The 22,663-nt window shown below is 42.3% G+C and overlaps 1 protein-coding gene across 3 annotated transcripts in view; it reads left to right on the forward strand.

Moving 5' to 3' along the window:
• The window catches only part of ush1c (Usher syndrome 1C), a 211,973-nt gene that overhangs the window by 22,753 nt on the left and 166,557 nt on the right, over positions 1-22,663 (forward strand). For all 3 annotated transcript variants that reach the window (XM_059652022.1, XM_059652023.1, XM_059652024.1), the window contains exons 2-3: positions 11,215-11,282; positions 18,299-18,442. In XM_059652022.1, the coding sequence (XP_059508005.1) occupies positions 11,215-11,282; positions 18,299-18,442 (212 nt within the window). The remainder of the gene's footprint in view (positions 1-11,214; positions 11,283-18,298; positions 18,443-22,663) is intronic.

Consider the following 22,663-nt stretch of genomic DNA (forward strand, 5'->3'; position numbering starts at 1 on the left):
GTACCAAATCTAATGTGGCTTCGCCCCTTGTTGGCCTTTCTACATACTGTGTCAGGAAGCCCTCCTGCACACACTGGACAAAAACTGACCCATCTATAGTACTCGAACTATAGTGTTCCCAGTCAATATCTGGAAAATTGAAGTCCCCCATGACAACTACCCTGTCTCTCTCACTCCTATCGAGAATCATCTTTGCTATCCTTTCCTCTACATCTCTGGAACTATTCGGAGGCCTATAGAAAACTCCCAACAGGGTGACCTCTCCTTTCCTGTTTCTAACCTCAGCCCATACTACCTCAGTTGATGAGTCCCCAAACATCCTTTCTGCAACTGTAATACTGTCCTTGACCAACAATGCCACACCTCCCCCCCCCTCCCCCCCCCCCCTTTTTACCATCTTCTCTGTTCTTACTGAAACATCTAAATCCCGGAACCTACAACAACCATTCCTGTCCCTGCTCTATCCATGTTTCCGAAATGGCCACAACATCAAAGTGCCAGGTACTAACCCATGCTGCAAGTTCACCCACCTTATTCCGGACGCTCCTGGCATTGAAGTAGACACACTTCAAAGCAACTTCTTGCTTGCCGGTTCCATCTTGCGTCACTGAAACTCGATTTCGGACCTCCATACTCTCAACCTTTTCTATACTCGAACTACAATTTTGGTTCCCATCCCCCTGCTGAATTAGTTTAAACACACCCGAATAGCCTTAGCAAAATTCCCCCCCAGGATATCAGTACCCCTCTGGTTCAGGTGAAGACCATCTTGCTTGTAGAAGTCCCACCTACCCCAGAAAGAGCCCCATTATTCAAGAATCCAAAACCCTCCCTCCTGCACCATCCCTGTAGCCATGTGTTCATCTCCTCCCTCTCCCTATTCCTCGCCTCACTAGCACATGGCACGGGCAACAAACCAGAGACAACAGCTCTGTTCATTCTAGCTCTCAGCTTCTATCCTAGCTCCCTGAATTTCTGCCTTAAATCCCCATCTTTCTTCCTACCTATGTCATTGGTGCCAATGTGGACCACAACTTGGGGCTGCTCCCCCTCCCCCTTAAGGATCCCAAAAAGGGTAAATAGTGCTAAAATGACTTCTATTTCAGAAAATGATAAAATAACCGCATTGGTTTTTGCTGTAATGAAGTGACAAATGAATGAGTTAATAAGATCAGGCATTGATTTTCATTTCACTCTTGACTTGTGCCTTGTCGATGTGGACAGGCTTGTGGAATCGAGGAGTGTGTCATTTGCTGGAGAATGTGCAGTTTCTCCAACCTGCTATTTTCGACAAGTATTTAATAGCATTATATAACTATATAGTAATTATTATATATAGTCAATGGTGACCCCCAGATGTGGATGAGATTTGGCAATGTCCATTCAATGGAACGCCAAAACAATGTGGTTGAACTTAACATTGTTGAAGGTGGTCATTGTTGATACCTGGGTAGTAAATATGTTATTTGACGTTTTGAGATAGAAAGAACTTCACACAGCATGGACGAGGAGGAACACAGCAGGCTAGGTAGCATCAGAGGAGCAGGAAAGCTGACGTTTTGGGTTGGACCCTTCATTTCAGAAGAAGGGTCAACTTTCCTGCTCCTCTGAAGCTGCCTGGCCTATTGTGTTCCTCCAGCTCCACACTGTGTTGTCTCTTATTTGCCATTTTACCAGCTTACATCTGAATATTGTCACATTGATGGAGCATTCTCTATCTGAGGAGTTTTGAATGGAACTGAACATGATGGTATTATCTGCGAACAGAACATCTTCAATTCCAACCTTAAGATAGAGTGAAGATTGTTGATAAAGAAATTGAAGATGACTAGACCTGGGTCACTCCCCTGACAATTACCTGCAATGACATAAGATAATTGATTTTGTACAACTATGATACTATCTTTCTTTGCGCTAAGCGTGGCTTTAACAGAGGTGCGTTCCCCCCTTGATTTCCACTGAATTCAATTTTACCAGAATAAAAACAGAAGTTGCTGGAAAAGCTCAGCATATCTGGCAGCATCTGTGAAGAAAAAATCAGAGTTAACATTTCGAATCTGGTGACCCTTCCTCAGAAGAGCTTTGTCCAGAGATCAGTTTGTATAGAGATAGAGACAGGTCTGGAGCAAAGATCCTCAATTTTACTGGGGTTGGTTGATGTCACACTTGGTAAAATGCTGTGTGATGTTATGAGCGGTCACATTCACTTTACTAATAGTATCTTCAATGTTGGGTTGATGTCTAGAGGACTGCCTAAAAATGTGTTGAGGTACCCCAGGCTGACACTTGGGAGGAAGGTACCCTCTGCCCATTTGGGACAAGAGGACAGTCATAGATCTTTGTTGAGAACCAGGTCCCTGGAATGGAGTTCTCATCTGATGGGCTGTTGTCCAATTGAAGTTCACTCCACATCTAGAATGCAAAGACTAATCAATTCTAGAACCAGATGGTCCTGATCTAAACGCAGTTGAGCATCAGTGAGTAAGCTATTGGTAAATAAGTGTTGCTTAAAACCACTAGCATTGACATTGTCCTTCGCTTTGCTGAGGACTGAAAATAAGCTGATGAGTTAATTATTGGCTGCATTAAACTTGTCCTGCTCTTTGTGATTAGATCATACTCGGCAATTTTCCACATTATTAGTTAGGTATCAGTCTTATAGCTGTACTGGAGCAGTTTGTCTAGAGATAGAGCTAGTTCTGGAGCAAGGATCTTCAGCCCTAGAGGTAATATGCTGTCAAACTTTGTAACATTTTCTGTAGCTCGTGAGCTTGGCACTTACTTAATATTATACAGACCAAATTAAATTGGCTGAAATTAAACTCTGTCATGGTGGTGATCTCAGGAGGAGAACAAAATGTCTCATTCACTTGCAACCTCTTGCTGAAGATTGTTGCAAATGTATTGGGGAATAATATATACATTAATGAATATTTGTTATAAATCAATTAGCTCTTGAATGACTATATTTCAAAATCTGTGTCCTAATGTTCCGTGCATAAGACATGGAAAGATCCGTTTTATGATAGTAAGAACATGAAACCATAAGAACTAAGACCAGGAGTAGGCCATTCGGCCTTTAATAAGATCATGGCTGATCTTTTCGTGGACTCAGATCCACTTACCTGCGTTCTCACCATATCTCTTAATTCCTTTGTTGTTCAAAAAAAATCTACCTTAGCTTTAAAAATGTTTACTGAAGTGGCGTCAACTACTTCACTGGGCAAGAAATTCCATAGATTAACAACCCTCTGAGTGAAGAAGTTCCATCTCAATTCAGTCCTAAATCTGCGCTCTCTAAACTTGAGGATATGCCCCCTTGTCCTAGCTTCACCTGCCGGTAGGAACATCCACTCTACTTCTATCTTATCTATTCCCTTCGTAATTTTGTATGTTTCTATGAGATCCCCCTTCAATCTTCTGATTTCCAATGAATGTAACCCCAATCTACTCAGTCTTTCCTCATAAGCCAACCCGTTCAACTCTGGAATCAACCAAGTGAACCTCCTCTGTACCCCCTCCAATGCCAGTACATCCTTCCTCAGGTAAGGAGAGCAAAACTGCACACAGTACTCCAGGTGTGGCCTCACCAACACCTTGTACAGCTGCAACATAACCTCTCTGCTTTTAAATTCAATCCCTTTAGCAATGAAGGATAAAATTCCATTTGCTCTCCTAATTACTTGTTGTACCTGCAGACCAACCTTCTGTGATTCATGGACAAGGACACCCAGGTTCTTCTGAATAGCACTATGCTGCAACTTTTTACTATTCAAGTAATAATCCCTTTTACTATTACTCTGACCAAAATGTATGACTTCACATTTATTTGCATTGTATTCCATCTGCCAGACCTTTGCCCACTCACTCAATGTATCTATGTTCCTCTGCAAAGTTTCACAGTCCTCTACATACTTTGCTCTGCCACTCATCTTAGTGTCATCTGCAAACTTTGACACCCTACACGTGGTCCCGAACTCCAAATCATCTATATAAATTGTAAATAGTTGCGGTCCCAACACTGATCCCTGAGGTACACCATTAGTCCCTGATTGCCAGCCAGGATAGCACTCATTTATCCCCACTATTTGCTTCCTGTTAGTCAACCAATCCTCTGTCCATGCTAATACTTTACCCCTAACGCCATGAATTCTTATCTTATGCAGCAGCCTCTTGTGTGGCACCAATTATATTTGTGCCTATTTCTTCCGCACTGAGTTCCTAAGTCTTCATTTGTAATACAAGCTGTCGATATAAACTGGTCGGTAGATAATTAACTTTTTTCACCAGTGGAGATAAAATCATTGCAACAGCAGGACTACAAGATATAAGTCTGTTTGTAATGGAAACACCTTAAATGTGGACATACAATTTTGTTCTGGACTGACGCAAAAATTAAGTCAGAAATCCATAATATTTTCCAGAACGATGAATGTGGAGCCAAAAATAGACACAGGACATGGAGACATTTCAGGTCGCAATGTCAGGGCCACGTTTATAACTTGCAGATCCAACTCCCATCTGGCAATTGATCAAATGACAATGGGTGACAGAGGACTGGAAGTGGAGATGGAGAGCCCATGACTGGGAATGCTGTGCTCAGAAGGGAGGAGGTCAAAGATCCATTGGTTGTTGGGGAAGGACCCGTAGGGCTGAAAGAGAGGCTTGGTAGATACAGCTCCTCTTGACCCACCTGCAGCACTAAAGCAAAATCATTTAATGTGAAGAGTTGGCAGCTCCTGTTTCTGTTTCAATGTCAAATCTCCTGTCTCCAGAAAGCGTGTGCAGCGCCACTTAATTCCAATTTGTGAAAATAATTCCACTGTATCAGTCTACTTTCAAATGTGCAAAGCATCCTACTTCTCCATGCTGTGGCATTTGAACGCCTTAACATTCAGTGCATAAACATGAAAGTGAGCACCTTTTCCTTCTGTTGTTGAGTGGACCTTAAGGCCTATGACTTGAATATGTCAGGAAAAACTCAACAAGTGTGGCAGCACCTGTAAAGAGAAAGCAGAGTTAAGGTTTCAAGTCCAGAGACCCTCCTTGAGAACTGTTCTGAAGGAGGGTCACTGGACTTGAAATGTTAACTTTGACAGTGCCAGACCTGCTGAGTTTCTCCAACAATTTGTTTTTGTTTGTTTCAGTTCTCCAGCACGTGCAGTTCTTTGTTTCACTTTAAGAGAATGATTGAGTTCCATTTGTGCATTCCACTTCATTCAACTCCTATTACCACTGTCCTTTCTTTCCCAAGCCTGCCAGCTCAAACTTCTTTTAAGGTTTCTCCATCCCCAAGCCCCGAATTTGTGGCTGTCTTTCTGGTTTCTCTCTGAGCTCCTACAATGTCCCTTTCTAGCTCATTTTGGCCACATCCTGCTCCCTTGACACGATTCGGCAGAGTCAATGATAGACAAGAGTTACAGGGGAGTAGTTACTCCTAAGCGTGAAGAAAGCTGGGTAACTGTTAGAAGGGGGAAAAAGCAGTCAGTGCAGGGATCCCCTGCGGTCGTTCCCCTGAAAAACAAGTATACCGTTTTGGATACTGTTGCGGGGGACAACTTACCAGGGGCATGCAGTAGGATGCACAAAAGGGAACGGGGGATAGGAAGGGAGTGATAGTCACTGGGAACTCAGTAGTTAGGGGGACTGATAGAAGGTTTGCCGGGAACGAAAGAGACTCACGGTTGGTGAGTTGCCTCCCAGGTGCCATGGTCCGTGATGTCTCGGATCGTGTCCTGAGGGGAGAGGGTGACCAGCCCCAAGCCGTGGTCCACATAGGCACCAGTGACATAGGTAGAAAGAGGGATAGGGATGTCAGGCAGGATTTCAGGGAGCTAGGGTAGAAGTTGAGACCTCGAACAAATAGAGTGGTTATCTCTGGTTTGTTACCCGTGCCACGTGATAGCGAGGCAAAGAACAGGGAGAGATTTCAGCTGACCACGTGGCTGCAGAGATGGTGCAGGAGGAAGGGCTTCAGGTACATGGACAATTGGGGCTCATTCTGGGGAAGGTGGGACCTGTACAAACAGGACGGTCTTCACTTGAACCAGAGGGGCACTAATATTCTGGGTGAGAAATTTGCTAGTGCTATTCGGGTGGATTTAAACTAGCTCAGAAGGGGGATGGGAAACTGAGGTGTAGTCCTAGTACACAGGAGGATGAGCGTAGGGAGGACACGGTCAGGACCTCGCTGTCACAGGAGTGTGCTGGCAGACAGCAAGCTGGGTTGAAGTGTGTCTACTTTAACGCAAGGAGTATCCGGAATAAGGTAAGTGAGCTTGCAGCTTGGATAGGTACCTGGAACTTTGATGTTGTGGGCATTTCGGAGACATGGATAGAGCAGGGTCAGGAATGGATGTTTGAGGTTCCAGGGTTCAGATCTTTCATTAAGGTCAGGGAAGGTGGTAAAAGAGGGGGAGGTGTGGCTTTGTTGGTCAAGGACAGTATAACGGTGGCTGAAAGAACTTTTGATGAGGACTCGTCTACTGAGGTGGTATGGGCTGAGGTTGCCGAGGAAGGTTTGTCGACTGAGTCAGTATGGGTGGAAGTTAGGAACAGCAAGGGAGCAGTCACCTCATTGCGGGTTTTCTACAGACCCCCAAATAGCAGTAGGGAGATCAAAGAACTCATCGGCCGGCAGATGTTGAAAAGTGCAAACGTAGCAGGGTTGTTGTTACGGGTGACTTCAACTTTCCCAATATAGATTGGAACCTCCTTAGTGCAGATGGTTTGGACGGAGCCGTTTTTGTCAGGTGTGTTCAGGAGGGTTTCCTTACTCAGGATGTGGACAGGCTGATGAGGGGGGAGGCCATTTTGGATTTGGAGCTTGGCAATGAGCCAGGACAGGTGTCAGATGTCGCGGTGGGAGAACACTTTGGCGAAAGTGACCACAACAGCCTCACATTTACCATAGCCATGGATAGGGAAAGGAGCAGTTACCAGGGGAAGATATTTAATTGGGGAAAAGGAAACTATGACCCCATCAAGCAGGAGTTGGGAAGTACAGATTGGGAGCAATTGTTCCACAGAAAGGGCACAACAGACATGTGGAGACTGTTTAAGGAGCAGTTATTGCGAGTGATGCATAAATTTGTTCCTCTGAGACAGGTAAGAAGGGGTAAGATTAAGGAGCCTTGGATTACAGGAAGAGAGGTGCTTCTTGTCAAAAAGAAAAAGGCAGCTTACGTAAGGTGGCGGAAGCAAGGGTCTAGCACAGCTTTAGAGGATTACAGGCTTGCTTAGAAGGAGCTCAGGAGTGGACTGAGGAGGGCCGGGAGGGGGCACGAAAAAGACTTGGCAGGAAGGATTATGGTGTTTTGGCTTTCATTAACGGGGGAACAAGTTTAAGAGCCGTGAGGTTATGCTGCAGCTCTACAAAACCCTGGTGAGACCACACTTAGAATATTGTGTCCAGTTCTGGTCGTCCTATTATAGGAAAGATGTGGAGGCTTTGGAGAGGGTGCAAAGGAGGTTTACCAGGATGCTGCCTGGACTGGAGGGCTTGTCTTACGAGGAGAGGTTGACTGAGCTCGGACTTTTCTTTCTGGAGAGAAGGAGGAAGAGAGGTGACCTGATCGAGCTGTACAAGGTAATGAGAGGCATGGATAGAGTCGATAGCCAGAGACTTTTCCCCAGGGCAGGACTGACTGCCACGAGGGGTCATAGTTTTAAGGTGTTGGGAGGAAGGTACAGAGGAGATGTCAGAGGGAGGTTCTTCACCCAGAGAGTTGTGAGCGCATGGAATAGATTGCCAGTGGTAGTCGTGGAAGCGGAGTCAATTAGTCACATTTAAGCGACTGCTGGACATGCACATGGACAGCAGTGAATTGAGGGGAATGTAGGTTAGGTTATTTTATTTTTGGATTAGGATTATTCCATGGCACAACATAGTGGGCCGAATGGCCTGTACTGTGCTGTACTTTTCTATGTTCTATGTCCTATGATTCCCATTAACTACTAATCATCCAACTTTCCTTCCTGTTAGCTGATATTGTTCCGTAGTTTTCTTTCCTCAGACACTGTGCACCTCTCCATCAAATCTCACAATCTTTCTGCTTCTCTGAAATAATATTCCCAATAACAACCCGTAGACCTTGAACAAGTTGCCCCCAAATCTGTGTTCCATCATCACCACAAGTTCATTTGAATCTCTCTAAATAGAATATTCCCTGCCTTACAACCAAAATGTGTCTCAACAGTCATAAATGACATCCTATGCATTCTGTTTCTTCTTGACCTGACTGCAACTCCTGTCAAGATTTACCACATCACCCTCCACTAACACTTCTCTGCTGTCTTCCAGTTAAGCAAGACTAAAACTTGCCTGGTTCTCTTCTTACCACTTCAGTCATAGCTAAAGGATCACCTGTAATAGCTTCCTTTGCCACTCGATCAGAGTTTCCTCAGAGGAACTCTCCTCAGCCCTTCCATTTCTCAGCTTCAGGCTGGCACGTGGAGACAAAATTCAAAAACACATCATTAGTTCCCACATGAATACGTGAATCTTTGACCTTCTACTCTGTAAATTGTCGGACTACTTGTTTGACAGGAACTGAATAAACAGAAATTGCTTCTAGTTAAAACATTGGAGGACTGAAGCAACTCTGCTCCAGACCCATGGCTGACTTCTCTCTCCCATACTAAAACTGATCCAGACTGTTCACAATCTTGAAACCCTTATCTATCTCTTGGCCATCTCATGGCTTTGCAATTCCAATGCTCTCCTGGCCAGCTTCCACTTTATAACTTCCATAACTTTGAAATAGTGGTTCCACCTCATACTAATCACACTTCATCCATCATTACAGTGCTTACTACATTTGCTTGAGTTCAACAATAGCTTGCATTTAAAATTCTCCTCATCTTTGTTTTTAAATTCTTCATGACCTCACCACACCACTTCTCTGCACTCTCTTCCTTTTCAAAACATACCACCTCTTGAGAAACCCCAATTTTAGAAGGCTGCAGATTTGGCAACCGGCATTTTAGCAGTCAAGGCCCTGAGATCTGAAATTCGCAAGCTGGTCATCTTCACCTCTTTGTTCCCGCTTTCTCCCTTCAATACACACCCTAAAATCTACGTCTTCAATCAACATTTAGGTGATCTGACCTTATATCTCTGAACAAGCTCATTGGCTAATATTATTCTTCTCAATGTTCCTGTGAGGTTTCTTGGGATATTTTACGAGGTTAAGGTGTTATATAAACACAGGTTGTTGCTTATTTCAAACTTTGCACTTGACCTTGACCGACTTTGATACTGAAAATCAATTAGTAATATAATATAATTTGCTTTGTCTGTCAACACAGATTTAAAATTACCAATTAATTTCTCCTTTAGAGCAAACTACTAATTGAAAACTAAGTCAGCTGCACCTAGTTGCCAATTTTGCTAAAAAAAACCTCAATCCAGGATCTAGTTATGGTGCTGAAATCCTGACTGCCAATTGTTTGGCAAACAACATGTAGCTGAACAAATCTTTCAGAAGATAACTCTGATCCTGTTCTCTTCCTAGAACAGACCACAGCTTTGTGGCCATTTCTTATTCTCACAATAGGTGGACAATAACAAAATCGATTGGTGCATGTATTAACAGATTTTAAAAGATGACAATTTAGAATGTTATTGGAAATGTTTAAACTTTCTGTGACCAGCAGTATATTAGCTGTAGTTCAGCTCTCCAGAAAAGAAGAATAATCAGAAAGGACTGTTCTAATGAGATAGCAAGAACTGCAGAAGCTGGAGTCAGAGACAACACAGTGTGGAGCTGGAGGAACACAGAGGGCCAGGCAGCATCAGAAGAATAGGAAAATTGACATTTCGGGTCTGGACCCTTCTTCAGAAATGGGGAAGGGTAAAGGAGCTGGGTTATAAATAGAGAGAGGAGGGGTGGGGCTGGGAAAGGTAGGTGTTCTAATATCTGCTGAAGCACAAATCTTTAAGGGTGCAATGATAACCATTAGGGAAATTGAGAAACCAATGAAGCATTACAATTGAGCATGACAAAGGCTATCTCTGTCTAACTTGTTTTATTTCATTGAGATTTTTGTTGTGATTTTAAATTGATAGCTGGATAGAGACTTGGAGCTAGAGCAGTTGATAATGGTCTCGATAGTCAAAAGAGGGGAGTGGGTATCAGCATGTAGTGATTAGTTAATGTCACCGATCTGAGCTATTTGTAAAAAAAAACGCTGTAACAAAGACTATTGGTAAATGATGTGTGTTCTGGCGCAATGAAACAGATACTTCACTATGTAATATTGTAGATGGGCAATGATTAGAAAGCACATACCCAGCATAAGTTTGTTGCATCCCTTAAGCATTCATTATGATTAGTTGTTTCCGAAGACGAAACATTTCATTTATTCTGAAATAAAGTCAAAACTTCCATATTTTAGTACACTGTCGAACGTATCATGTTATAATTCTGAAACTGTACAGAACTGATACTTTGCAATTGTTAATTCTCTGAAGCATCTGAAAGCATGGTGATAGAGAAATATTAGGTATGATTCATGGTTCATTACAATTTTTATGTGTTAAAATATTAAAGAACTTGGCAAAAAAACCATAACTAATTTTAGAAATGAGTTGACTATCTTTAGTTTATCGATGAATAAGCCACAATGTATTGCAAAATGACACTGACTTTGAATAATCTCTGTCAGCTAATAGAGGATAGTGACTGAGCATCCAGCTCCTTTGGGTGGCAGGTGACCAACAGAGACCTGTATGCCTACGTGCTTTCAATACCTGGTGCTTGGATACTGATACGATATGCTTAGAACAACTGATCAGTTTACCTGTCTGTGTTTTTACACTAATTCTGGAGTAGAGGAATGTGCTACATCAATGAATGGCCCAAGAGGTTCCTGAATGTATTTATTGAGCAGCTTAGTAATCATCAGGTACACAAGATTTTATCAACAAAATGCTTATCAGATCTTTTTATTAATGGGAAATCCAAGTCTGTACCAACTGGTAGCCTGATTTCAGCTTTTTTAAATTAGAAGACATATCAGTGGAAGATTTTAAACTTATATCTGATATGGTGTTTAATTTGATGAAGTATCTTTTATTAAATTTTCAATCTACAGGAGCAGACCAATTATTTGGTTTTATTAAACATTGTGCATATTCTGATTATTAGTTTACACTTGCAACAAAAATAACTATCAAAAATAATCTTGAATTGCATTTTCCCCTGATACCAGGTGGACGTATTGATTGACAATGATGCAGAAAAGGATTATCTTTATGATGTATTACGAATGTACCACCAGTAAGTAGCATTTTTACTCATAACTAGATAAATCTCTCTTTCTTGTTTGTAAGGGGATATCTTTTTAGTCAACTAGAGTTCTTTTCTTTTTAACAATTTTTAAATATTATGTTGATGGAAAAGAAGTAATGAAGTTGACAAAAGTTCTAAATTGTAGAAATGCGAGTTAATTGATATAACTACACATTTGAGCTGTAAATGTAATTCTTAGAAAGTAAAACAACTAGAAATAAAGAAAGACTACCATGATTCTGGAGCCCCCAAAACATTTCACAAATTGAATAATGAATTCAGGTAGAAAATAGCAGCAACTTTTAATTTTAGATCCATATAAAATAAATGAGTGAACCAGACTGAATATTCTCATTGCAATGATGTAGAAGGTATTAAAATAGAATGGTATAAAAGTTGAATATCTGACAATTGAGGATTTATTTTGACAAATCACAGTAATCTTATTTGTTTAGCCTTAGTTTAAACGTCTACATTTTGTTATGTGACTAAGAAATGTTAGTTTGGTATTCAACTGTACGTTCGAGGGGGTGGGAGGGGCTTTCAGCTCAGCTAAACTTAATGCAGCCCTTCATCTGGTATAAATTCCATTACGCTTCCCAAAAAAAATTCCACCAATTTAATAATCTGCAACAGGAACAATAGAATACTTGTGTGTTCCCCAAACAGCCACCTCAGCACAGTGTTTCTGGTCTCCATAGCTCACTACAATGCAGGATAATTCATTTATCAATTAAGTGACTGGGGAAGCTCAATTCCCTGTTTACTGTGGAGCACTAATGAAAGAATTAGCATAAAAGAACTCATTAAGATGGTTGTTTTCAGTCTATGTCTTAATAGCTTTACAACCAAAGATAAAATCTTCAAAATGAACCTTTTATAGTTTATATATATTATAAATTTCTGTAAATTATAAGAAAAACTTTTATAATAAAACACAGAAATATTAGACCTTAAAATGTAAAATACTTGAGCGCATTAATAAACATCTGAACTGGATTTGTTTGAATATTTCTGTGGTAATAACTTGCTGCTTTCTGATATAGTAGTTTACTGGTAATGGTAGTATCTTGTAACATTGTGGTTTGGACCATTGATAGGTAATTCCAATCCCTCTAGGGTACTTGTAATTTCATTTAAAAGTTGAATTACAATGGATTAGTTAGACTGTGTGGAAACATTTGCACTGTAATTGATGGCATTTATTTTCAACATGATTCATTGCCTCTTTGCCAAGATTAAAACTTAAATGTGATTTAGGTATCTTTGCGCATGTGTAAAAATTCTCAACTTTCTCAAAAATATGGTTTGTGCAGCTCCATAACTTTGATCGTGTACAAATCACAAACCACTACCAATACAAATTCCAACATGGTTACAATATAAGCTACTGTACAGTGTGCAGTGGCTAATTACTTCATATAAAATATGTTGAAAGTATATGGCAGCAATTTTGTACTTGCAAAATACAATATGATTTATGAAATTAGAATTCAATTACCATATTTTTTCTCTACCACTCAATTTAAGGAGCCATGTCAGAATATGTTGGCATTAAATGTTTAATCCGCAGTCTGATAAAATGCAAAATGAATTGAGGAACTTTATTCTGCATAAAATAGCTACTTTGGAATGGGTTATTAGTCTTCTACTGTCACAGAAATGTTTTGTAAGATATATTGTTTCCATTCATTACTTGAATAAAAGAAGCACAAAAGGAACTGAAATGTAGACGTTGGCAAAGTTTCCATGTGATCTTTGTAGAGAGAATGGATGTTGTTTCTCAGTGGTCTTTTCCGACTCAGTTTCATGGAGGTTTGCCTAATTACTTTTCCCATTCATAAAGCAAAGCCCTGCAATGTTTGGATCGTCAATGAATCAACAGTTCTTAATAATTTATTCCTACGCCGGCTTATTCAAATACAGTGCAATACCATGATAACCTGTGTTTTCTCTGCCTTTTGATTAATTTATTACATTTCCAGATCCCACACCTTGTATCAGAATATTTGGATCTTCTTTGAAAAAGCCACTGAAAATTCTGGTACACACTTGTTGAAATCAAGCTAGCTGAGCTGTAACAAAATACTGCAAGGATATTCCAACTACTGGGGGGTGGTTGAGAATCTAAGCTTTGTAAAACTGACCCTTGACCAACAGTTGCTTCTCTCTTTTTATCTCTACTAACTACTGACTAAATCCTTTAGCTAATCATAAACTTAATCCTAAATTCAATTAATCCTTCACCTTGTCGTGAACCTTGTCACTTACAGACCAGAATTAATCATAATGGTTTGACGATAGATTTCTTTTTGAGCACAAAAAGGATGGTTGCTTGGAGTGGTGGCAGAGACAGGTGTGGATGGAAGAGAAATCATTACAGATAAAGAATGAGAAATAATTGCTGGGTTCTGAAAATCATTATTTAACTTCAAAGCATACTATCCTGTAAAATTACCTCTGATGATAACTGATAGAAAAAGGGATACTCATTTTAATACTTTTCAAATTTTATGTTTTCAAGATTACTTTGCTTGTAAAGGAAAATTGATAACTTAAGGATTCTGAAACTATGATTTGATCTGATTTTCTTTAAAATATATTTGCCATCAAAGGGAAACTCAGCACAAGTTCAGTTTCTCAGTTGATTATTGTGCTTTTGTACATAACTGGGAAAGATGGGTAACTTGTTTCTACTTCTTGAAGTAGCCACGAAAAGGTGCGTGAAGATCCTGGTCTATACTTGACATGTCTGTACGTTGAGAAATACTGTTATGTGAATACTGCATCATATGAAACATTAATACACCAAATAATCTGTGTGTCTAACTTGGATTGTGGATAAACGAGGAACCAGTGGATATGCTGTACTTGCACCACTAGATAAAGTGCCACATCTAAGGCAATTGTGAAAAATAATGGCTAATGATGTAGGGGATAGCATATTAGAAGAGGGATTGGCTAACAGGAAGCTGAGAGTACGTGTCAATGAATCTTTTCAGCTTGAGAAGATGTAAGGACTCGTATGCTACAGGAATTAGTGCTGGAACTGCACTCAATTACAATTTATATAAATGACTGGGTTGAAGGGACAGAAGGTATGGTTACCAAATTTGCTCACAGCACAAAGATAGATAGGAAAGTCATTCTTGAAGAGAACACAAGGACTTTTTTAATTTCAAAGATGTGGTAAATGGGCTATATGTGAGGAAAATATGTAATTGTCCATTTTGGCAGGAAGAATATAAAAGAAGCAAGTTATGTAAAGAAGTGAGAAATTTCAGAGCTCTGAGATGCAAAGGAGTCTGGGTATTCTTGTTCATAAATCCCATTACAGAAAGTAATTCAGAAAGGTATAATTTATCACAAGCAGAATTGACTTCAAAAGTAGGGAGGTTATGCTTCAGTATACAGCGCATTCATGAGGCTGCATCTGGAGTACAGTGTGCAGCATTGTTCACCTTATTTAAGGAAGTTTGAAATGCATTACAATTCAGAGGAAGTTTTCAAGGCTAATATCTGAGAAGGATGAGTTGTCTTATGGGAAATGGTTGGACAGGCCACGCTTGTATCTGCTGGAGTAAGAGACTACATAATTGGGACATAAAATCTTGAGGGGTGTTGACAGGGTAGACGTGGAAAGCATGTTTCCCTTTATCAGGTAATTTAGAAATAGGAATCACTATTTAAAAATCAGACGTCACCCACTTAAAACAGAGAATAAATGTTTTTTTTCTTCTGAGAGTTGAGTGTCTTTGGAACCTTCTCCATGATAAGATAGGAGAAATTGAATATTTTTAAGGCGGAAGTAGAGAAATTCTTAGTAAAGTATGTTGTTAAAAGGTTATCAGATATAACTGGGAATGTGGATTTTGATGTTTCATTCAGAGGATCCACGACCTTTTTGAATGGCAAAGCAGGCTCAAGGAGCCAGATGGTCTAGTCTTAAATCATATGTTCACCTACATGTTTTGCTCAAGAAACAAACTGAAACTCAAGTAATTTTTCCCACCACTTGGTACATTTACAAGAAGTATCCAGTTATGTTTCTGTAACAGTTATCAAATTCCTGGACACAGAATTAGGCTTTGGCCTGGTGCTTCAGTGTTGCAATCAATTTTGTTGCCGTTGTAACTTCTTAGAGATTTCACTTCTGCCTTCCTCCTTCAATTTCATTCCTTTTAAAATGTTGCTTAGCTGTGACCTTTACCTGTTCGTGAAAGAACTCCCCATGTAACTTTTACTGATGTGTTCTGTACAGAAAATACTTGCTAAACTGCTGGGGTTTTTTTTAGGATATATTTGAATATTGTTTCTCACTTTCAACATCTGTGCTTTGTTTTGTTTTATTTCATTCCATATATCATGATCTTCTGTTTTCCCATACTTTTTCTTATCAATTTTCAAGATCATCCAGATGTCTTTTCAAAATTCTGAATTCTGATTCTGCAACTCTTTCTAATGTGTTATTACATGTTTATCAATTCACTAAACGTGAAAAGAAAATCTCCTAATGTAAGAAATATAAACAGCAATAGACTGTATCCATTGACCTGCTCCTGAATAGAGTTCATGTTGCATCATGCATTCCATATTTAAAACATCTTTGGGGGAAAAAAAGCACAAAATATTAACAACTCCATTTGAGTGGCACCTATTTTGGCACTTTTTTTTAAATGAGTCTGAAATACTCATTAACCAGGAGTAAATTGGATGGCTTAATCATATGATCAGATGGTGTCAATAAATCATGTTGTGTTCTGAATAATAGTTTGTTACTAAATAAGTACTGGTTGATAGTGGTACACATATGAAAATTATGTACGCACTTAAATTACCCCCCCCACCTCGCACACACACACTCTCTCTCTCTCTCTCTCACACACACACACACACACACACACACACACACACACACACACTCTCTCACACACACATGCACTCTCTATCACACACACACACACTCTCTCTCTCTTTCTCACACACTCTCTCACAGGCGCACACTCTCTCTCTCTCGCGCACTCTCTCTCTCTCACGCGCACTCTCTCTCACACGCTCACTCTCTCTCAAACACGCTCACTCTCTCTCAAGCACACTCTCTCTCTCTCTCTCACACACGTGCACTCTCTCTCTCTCACACGCGCACACTCTCTCTCTCACACGCGCACACTCTCTCTCTCACACGCGCACACTCTCTCTCTCTCACACGCGCACACTCTCTCTCTCACACGCGCACTCTCTCTCTCACACGCGCACTCTCTCTCTCTCACATGCGCACTCTCTCTCTCTCACACTCACTCTCTCTCAAACACACTCACTCTCTCTCAAGCACACTCTCTCTCTCTCTCTAGCACACTCTCTCTCTCTCTCACACGCACACTCTCTCTCAAACACACTCTCTCTCTCACACGCACTCTCTCTCTCTCTCAAGCACACTCTCTCTCTCACACGCACTCTCTCTCTCTCTCTCTCTCTCTCACATGCACACTCACTCTCTCTCACACGCACTCTCTCTCTCTCTCTCTCTCACATGCACACTCACTCTCTCTCACACGCACTCTCTCTCTCACTCTCTCTCACACGCGCACACACTCTCTCTCAAGCACACTCACTCTCTCTCACACGCACTCTCTCTCTCTCTCTCTCTCTCTCACACGCACTCTCTCTCTCTCTCACACGCACTCTCTCTCTCTCTCACACGCACACTCACTCTCTCTCACACGCACACTCACTCTCTCTCACACGCACTCTCTCTCACACGCACACTCTCTCTCTCTCTCCCTCACATGCACACTCTCTCTCACGCACACTCTCTCTCACACGCACACTCTCTCTCAAACGCACACTCTCTCTCACACGCACACTCTCTCTCTCTCACGCACACTCTCTCTCTCTCTCTCTCACGCACACTCTCTCTCTCTCTCTCTCTCACGCACACTCTCTCTCTCTCTCACGCACACTCTCTCTCTCTCTCTCTCACGCACACTCTCTCTCTCTCTCACACGCACACTCTCTCTCACACGCACACTCTCTCTCTCACGCACACTCTCTCTCTCTCTCTCTCACGCACACTCTCTCTCTCTCTCTCACACGCACACTCACTCTCTCTCACGCACTCTCTCTCTCTCTCTCTCACACGCACACTCTCTCTCTCTCCCTCACACGCACACTCTCTCTCACGCACACTCTCTCTCACGCACACTCTCTCTCTCACGCACACTCTCTCTCTCACGCACACTCTCTCTCTCACGCACACTCTCTCTCTCTCTCTCACGCACACTCTCTCTCTCTCTCTCTCTCTCACGCACACTCTCTCTCTCTCTCTCACACGCACACTCACTCTCTCTCACGCACTCTCTCTCTCTCTCTCACACGCACACTCTCTCTCTCTCCCTCACACGCACACTCTCTCACGCACACTCTCTCTCACGCACACTCTCTCTCTCACGCACACTCTCTCTCTCACGCACACTCTCTCTCTCTCTCACGCACACTCTCTCTCTCTCTCTCACGCACACTCTCTCTCTCTCTCACGCACACTCTCTCTCTCTCTCTCTCTCTCACGCACACTCTCTCTCTCTCTCTCTCTCACGCACACACTCTCTCTCTCTCTCTCTCACGCACACTCTCTCTCTCTCTCTCTCTCTCATGCACACTCTCTCTCTCTCTCTCTCTCTCACGCACACTCTCTCTCTCTCTCTCTCTCTCTCACGCACACACTCTCTCTCACACGCACACACACAGATGGAATATGCCATTTTGCAAAAGCTATTGAGATGGAAGTCTGCGATGGGGAAGAATGAGTCAGACAAGCTTCTCTTCTGTGAATGAGTGAAATAATTATTGTTGAATCAAATGGCAATATCAGCGGCAATGTTGAAACAGACAGAAAATTCCAGAGATGAATCAACTGAGCCAAATGTGGAGTTATGATGACACAAAGTGGCAAAAAAAAGGAAAGGTATTGTTTTACTTCTGGCCGACATTGTTTCTTTGTCTCTCAGGTCCATGGATCTCCCTGTTCTGGTTGGAGACCTGAAACTGGTGATAAATGAGCCAAGTCGTCTGCCAATGCTCGATGCTATCCGGCCACTTATTCCACTAAAACATCAAGTGGAATATGATAACCTGACACCAAAACGATCACGGTAAGGTGAAAATGCTATAAAGGAAATCAAGGCATAGTTAATTCAGGAAATAGTAATATAACTTGGAATATTCTCCTTGAAAGTTAAACATTCTGTTTATAAGAAAGTCCTAGCGAGTTTTGAAAAGATTTGTAGCTCAGGTTGAGGTTCTGGATGTGAGTTTGCTCGCTGAGCTGGAAGGTTCGTTTTCAGACGTTTCGTCACCATTCTAGGTAACGTCATCAGCAAGCCTCTGACGAAGCGCTGGTGTTATGTCCCGCTTTCTATTTATCTGTGTAGGTTTCCTTGGGTTGGTGATGTCATTTCCTGTTCTTTTTCTCAGGGGATGGTAGATTGGCTCCAAATCAATATGTTTGTTGATAGAGTTCCGGTTGGAATGCCATGCTTCTAGGAATTCTTGTGTGTGTCTCTGTTTGGCTCATGCTAGGATGGATGTGTTGTCCCAATCAAAGTGGTGTCCTTCCTCATCTGTACGTAAGGATACGAGTGATAGTGGGTCATGTCGTTTTGTGGCTAGTTGATGTTCATGTATCCTGGTGGCAGGCTTTCTGCCAGTTTGTCCAATGTAGTGTTTGTCAAACACTGTGACAAACACTACATTGGACAAACTGGCAGAAAGCTTGCCACCAGGATACATGAACATGAACTAGCCACAAAACGACATGACCCACTATCACTCGTATCCTTACGTACAGATGAGGAAGGACACCACTTTGATTGGGACAACACATCCATCCTAGGACAAGCCAAACAGAGACACGCACGAGAATTCCTAGAAGCATGACATTCCAACTGGAACTCCATCAACAAACATATTGATTTGGAGCCAATCTACCATCCCCTGAGAAAAAGAACAGGAAATGACATCACCAACCCAAGGAAATGTAAACCGATAAATAGAAAGCGGGACATAACACCAGCGCTTCGTCGGAGGCTCGCTGATGATGTTACCTAGTATGGTGACGAAACGTCTGAAAACGAACCTTCCAGTTCAGCGAGCAAACTCACATCCATAAGAAAGTCCATTTGGTTTTATAATTAGATCAAAAGACATTTGCTGTCCTTTACAGTCCTAAGCAAATTTCCATCTATATGCTAATGTAACATTAACACTGGAGTATTTTATTAGTTTTATCTTTCCAAAGGTCTTGAGTTGGATGGTGTGCTACAAGCTAATTAATGCATGATATTTTTTAGAGGACTTTCCAAACAAAAAGGGAAAGATTATATGTATATTTAAAATGTGTTTATATTTATGCTGATTGGGTATTATACAATAAGAATCAGAATATTCCCAAATTTTAACAATAGTCTGTGTTATCTGTCAGGTGTAAAGTTGATTATGGCAGTTATTTGCGAAGAAGCTTGATTTCCTGTTGTAAAATATGAGTGTCTTGATGTTTAGTGAGGATAATCAACAAACCTGTTGTGATGTGACAAAGATCAAATCATTCATTGACATGGAGAGTGCTAAATTTGATGGTATCTGCAAACAAGTGCAAGGATTGTGATGTCTGATTAATCCCAACCATCAACTCCAATGCAAACAACACACCAACTGTGACTATCAATATCATTTTAGTGCCTAATCCATTCTAGTTGTGTGGTTGATTAAATGGATCTCTGACCAAGAGGCCAATATCGAGAGTGATGAGACCAGTCAAACCTAGCCTGCACCATTCAGAGCAAGCCTTTAAAGCAGAGGTGCTATTTGCTTTCGCTGCATCAGCAGCTGCTGGTAGTCACGTAAGAAGTGAATGGACATTTTTAATACTGAATGGCAGCACAATTTAGGATATTTTAGGCTGAAATTTGCCAGAGATCAGCCAAATGTCAATTTTGACAATGTAATATTTCTTTCTCATTCCGATACTCCACAGTTTGCTTCACTTGCAATGCACCAGATCTGTTTGCTTCCCCATTCACACTCTCTTCTCTCAGCAATAGTGAAAGTACCCATCACTACAACAACCTCCTACAATTCCAGCACCATTTTTTTTAGAGCTGGCCTGTGTACCAGGACAAATGCAGGGGTTGTCTTTCACAATGCACATAATGGAAGGGGCACAAAAAGAAAATGCTTCAGATGACACCATAGCTGATACGGCTGGCAATGCATTGCAAGTGCACATTGACTAATGGTTTACCATTTAAAACCAAGCTGCATGGTTATCTGCCCTTTGTGACATCTCATCTTAAAACCCTAAAAAATTAGTTACAGCACAGAGTTGGATAGTCAAACGAAATCAGCATTTTTACCAGAGATAATGGGAACTGCAGATGCTGGAGAATCCGAGATAACAAAGTGTGGAGCTGGATGAACACAGCAGGCCAAGCAGCATCTTCAGAGCACAAAAGCTGACGTTCTGGGCCAAGACCCTTCATCAGAAAAGGGGGAGGGGGAGAGAGCTCTGAAATAAATAGGGAGAGACGGGGGTGGGGTGCAGATCGAAGATGGATAGAGGAGAAAATAGGTGGAGAGGAGACAGACAAGTTAAAGGGATGGGGATGGAGCCTGTAGAGGTGAGTGCAGGTGGGGAGGTAGGAAGGGGATAGGTCAGTCCATAGAGGACGGACGGGTCAAGGGGGCGGGATGTGCTACACTTGCCCCCATACCTCCTCCCTCACCCCCATCCCAGGCCCCAAGAAAATTCTCTCCATGACTCCCTTGTCTGCTCCACACTCCCCTCCAAACTCACCACACCCGCCACTTTCGCCAGCAACTGCAGGAAATGCTACACTTGCCCCCATCCCTCCTCCCTCACCCCCATCCCAGGCCCCAAGACCCCCGCAGAACGTGCAGCCCTCCTCTCCCTCCGATCCGATCCCAACCTCGCCATAAAACTTGCAGACAAGGGAGGGGCAGTTGTAGTATGGTGCACTGACCTCTACATCGCTGAGGCCAAACGCCAACTCTCCGACACTTCCGCCATCTGCAATCCGACCCCACCACCAAAGACCCTTTTCCATCCCCACCCTTGTCTGCTTTCTGGAGGGACCACTCTCTTACTGACTGCCTTGTCTGCTCCACACTCCCCTCCAACCCCACCACACCCAGCACATTCCCCTGCAACTGCAGGAAGTGCTACACTTGCCCCCACACCTCCTCCCTCACCCCCGTCCCAGGCCCAAGAAGACTTTCCACATCAAGCAGATGTTTACCTGCACATCTGCAAATGTGGCATACTGCATCCGCTGTACCCGTTGTGGCCTCCTCTACATTGGGGAAACTAAGCGGAGGCTTGGGGACCGCTTTGCAGAACACCCACACTCGGTTCGCAATAAACAACTGCACCTCCCAGTCGCAAACTATTTCAACTCCCCCTCCCATTCCTTAGACGACATGTCCATCCTGGGCCTCCTGCAGTGCCACAATGATGCCACTTGAAGGTTGCAGGAACAGCAACTCATATTCTGCTTGGAAACCCTGCAGCCCAATGGTATCAATGTGGATTTCACAAGTTTCAAAATCTCCCCTTCCCCTACTGCATCCCAAAACCAGCCCAGCTCGTCCCTGCCTCCCTAACCTGTTCTTCCTCTCACCTATCCCCTCCTCCCACCTCAAGCCGCCTCTCCATTTCCTACCTACTATCCTCATCCCGCTCCCTTGACCTGTCCGTCCTCCCTGGACTGACCTATCCCTTCCCTACCTCCCCACCTACACTCACCTCTTCTGGCTCCATCACCACCCCTTTAACTTGTCTGTCTCCTCTCCACCTATCTTCTCCTCTATCCATCTTCGATCCGCCTCCCCCTCTCTCCCTATTTATTTCAGCACCCTCTCCCCTTCCCCCTTTTTCTGATGAAGGGTCTAGGCCTGAAACGTCAGCTTTTGTGCTCCTAAGATGCTGCTCGGCCTGCTGTGTTCATCCAGCTCCACACTTTGTTATCCAGCATTTTTATACCTGTATTTGCAACAGAGTTATATTAGGCCTTTGAAGACCCCCAATACAGTTGCTCATTGGCTCGCCAAGCCGGTTGTTCTATGGTGTGTAGATGTTTTATTAACTTACGAGGCAACATCATTAGTGTAACCTCTAATCGAAGGGCTAGTGTTTTAGCGTAACTTTTAATCGAAGGCCTGGTGTTTTAGTGTAACCTCTAATCGAAGGGCTGGTGTTCAACTTCATTCTGGATTTATATGCTCCTCTGGTGTGATGGTCTTGTCACTTTCAGTTCTGTTGTTTTAGCAGCAGTTTGTATACAGGGTCCATTTCTATA

This window comes from Stegostoma tigrinum, chromosome 17 (genome assembly GCF_030684315.1).
Source record: "Stegostoma tigrinum isolate sSteTig4 chromosome 17, sSteTig4.hap1, whole genome shotgun sequence".
NCBI classification, from domain to species: domain Eukaryota; kingdom Metazoa; phylum Chordata; class Chondrichthyes; order Orectolobiformes; family Stegostomatidae; genus Stegostoma; species Stegostoma tigrinum.